The 2,425-nt window shown below is 32.4% G+C and overlaps 1 protein-coding gene across 3 annotated transcripts in view; it reads right to left on the minus strand.

Moving 5' to 3' along the window:
- LOC108764314 (ATP-binding cassette sub-family G member 4) overlaps nt 1–2,425 on the minus strand; it is a 61,759-nt gene that overhangs the window by 46,116 nt on the left and 13,218 nt on the right. For all 3 annotated transcript variants that reach the window (XM_018512470.1, XM_018512489.1, XM_018512480.1), the window contains exons 4-5: nt 1,239–1,412; nt 796–1,006 (exon numbers count right to left, since the gene is read on the minus strand). In XM_018512470.1, coding sequence (XP_018367972.1) covers nt 796–1,006; nt 1,239–1,412 — 385 coding nt within the window. The remainder of the gene's footprint in view (nt 1–795; nt 1,007–1,238; nt 1,413–2,425) is intronic.

Consider the following 2,425-nt stretch of genomic DNA (forward strand, 5'->3'; position numbering starts at 1 on the left):
AGCGGCGCTGATCTTCGCACGCGTAAGCATTAAAAAATATAGATTTATATAGTAAAATGTTCGATTAAATGTGTGTCGATATAATATATAATACATATGTTAGAGGTACAGATGTATTAACGTAAAACGGATGTGATTTGGATCCATTAAATGTTCTAAGATAGACGTCCGTCGGACGTTCGAAATAAGACATACAATGGACGTCCATAATTTATTTATTGAAATCGGATGTAAAACGAATATATTTGGACGTCCAATAACTGTCCTTTTCTGGACATCCTATGGATATCCCTAAAAGGATGTCCACAGGACGTTTATAACATGTTCATGGATGTATCGACATAAAAATGGACCTCATTTGAACGTCCTTATGGACGTCTTGTGCTGTGTGGGTAGTTACCGGTACACAAGAAATGATACCTAGGTATAGGTATCGATATCAGAAAATAAAAGTACCTGGGTTAACCTCTGTACAGATCCTAGGTACGTAAATTTGTACCTAGTTACAGTATCTAGGTACTCGTGTTTACCTACTGCACAATACTGACTACTATACATATCTTTTTTTAATTTATTATAAAATATATTAAAAAAAACTTTTAATACATTAAAAAAATTTATATTGCAAACTTAATAAAAACAAATTCTAAAGTTATAAAAATATATTAAAAAATGCGTACAACTCTATTCTATTATGTCAACGTATAATTCTACTCTATTATGTTAGTGCTTTTTTTAATTCTTTTGTTTCCTCGTAATTCTTTTATTAATTCAAATCAGTAGAGTAAACATTACCAAATTCAGCTATGTTATAGAAGCTGGGGCATGTGAACCCAGCAATGCTGTACGTGTTTAAGATCTCACTCTTGGGACCGCAGTACATACATCTGCCTCGGTTGAGTACCATAATGTTATCAAAGAGCAAAATCATCTGACTACTAGGTTGATGTATTACGCAGACCACAGTGCAATTTGCTCTCGCCATATTGTGCAGCATGTTAAGGAGCTCAAAATTAAATGCAAATTGTTCCAATATTAAAAACACATTATTTAACGATTTTGAAAAATAGTGAATCATAACATTTTAATTACGTTGTAATCTTGTCGCAATATTGCTAGAATATTCTGCGCTTGTATAAAATTATTACTAGAATATAACAAGAGATATCAATTTATGCTAAAAATAATGCTTTTAATAATTATCATTGAGATAGCTATATTAATAATCTGCACTATACCTGATTAGAGGTTACACTATCTAGACCGCTTGTTGGCTCATCTAATAAAAGAACAGATGGCTTAGTGATTATTTCTACGCCAATGGAGAGTCTCTTCCGTTCACCACCGCTTAATTTATTCGCCAATGTGTTCAAACAATACGACAAGTCAAGTCTCTTCACGATGTCGTTCACCTGAAAAAATAATATCTGATGTGTACGATCAATTTACATAACTTTGTTCGCCTAATAAGCTATAAAGTATACCGGCGGCAGAATTAACAATATACATACATATATAAAAATATATAGTAATTATATATATATATATATATATATATACACTCACAGAAAGGATTTCTAATAACGAGACGAAAAATATTCTTGACCTTTATATCTTATCTTAACTTTATGCAGTATAAAATTAAATTAACATTAAAATTAAATCAGTAATTCCTATTCTTCTCCCTCGAATTATATAAGATTGACTTATTATTTTAAGATAAGTGTAACACATCTAATTTCAATTTTATATATTCTTACATTTAAAATACATCATTATCGACGTCACTATAATGCTATACAATTCGCACCGCGCGCCATAAGGTGTGCCGTGTGCGTACTATTTCACGCATTATCACAAGGTCAACAAGGATCATACACCGAGGATCTTTCACGTCGTCACGTAGTTTTAATGTTCCAAGAGACGCCTAGTCGAATTGCGTCGGTGCCCTTGCCAGAGAAACACCGCAATACTGTCTTACCGCGTATACGTTATCATTTGTAATTAAACTGCGGCGACAACGTAACACGCAATAATACGCGAGTGGTGTTGAATTGTGTTTTATTCCGTGTTTGTCGTGTGTTTATACTTCATCAGTATTGATTAGTGCACAATGGATCCGAAATTTATAAATAATACTCTTGAAAATCAAATGTGAAATTAGGGCATTTTTGAGAGTGAGAACGCTGTAATTCTACCGTAAGCACTATGGCTTCTTCTTTATTATAAAATATGATATCAAATAAATCGTACGTTTCGACTCTTGTTTGAGTCTTCTTCAGCTTGTATTTCGGAGAAGATGATTACAAAAAATATCCATTGTTCTACTCATTTCGCTGAAGAAGACTCAAAAAAGAGTCGAAACGTACAATTTATTTGATATTATATATTTTATAATAAAGAAGAAGCCATAGTGCTTACGCTA

This window comes from Trachymyrmex cornetzi, unplaced genomic scaffold (assembly GCF_001594075.2).
Source record: "Trachymyrmex cornetzi isolate Tcor2-1 unplaced genomic scaffold, Tcor1.1 scaffold113, whole genome shotgun sequence".
Taxonomy (NCBI): Eukaryota; Metazoa; Arthropoda; class Insecta; order Hymenoptera; family Formicidae; genus Trachymyrmex; species Trachymyrmex cornetzi.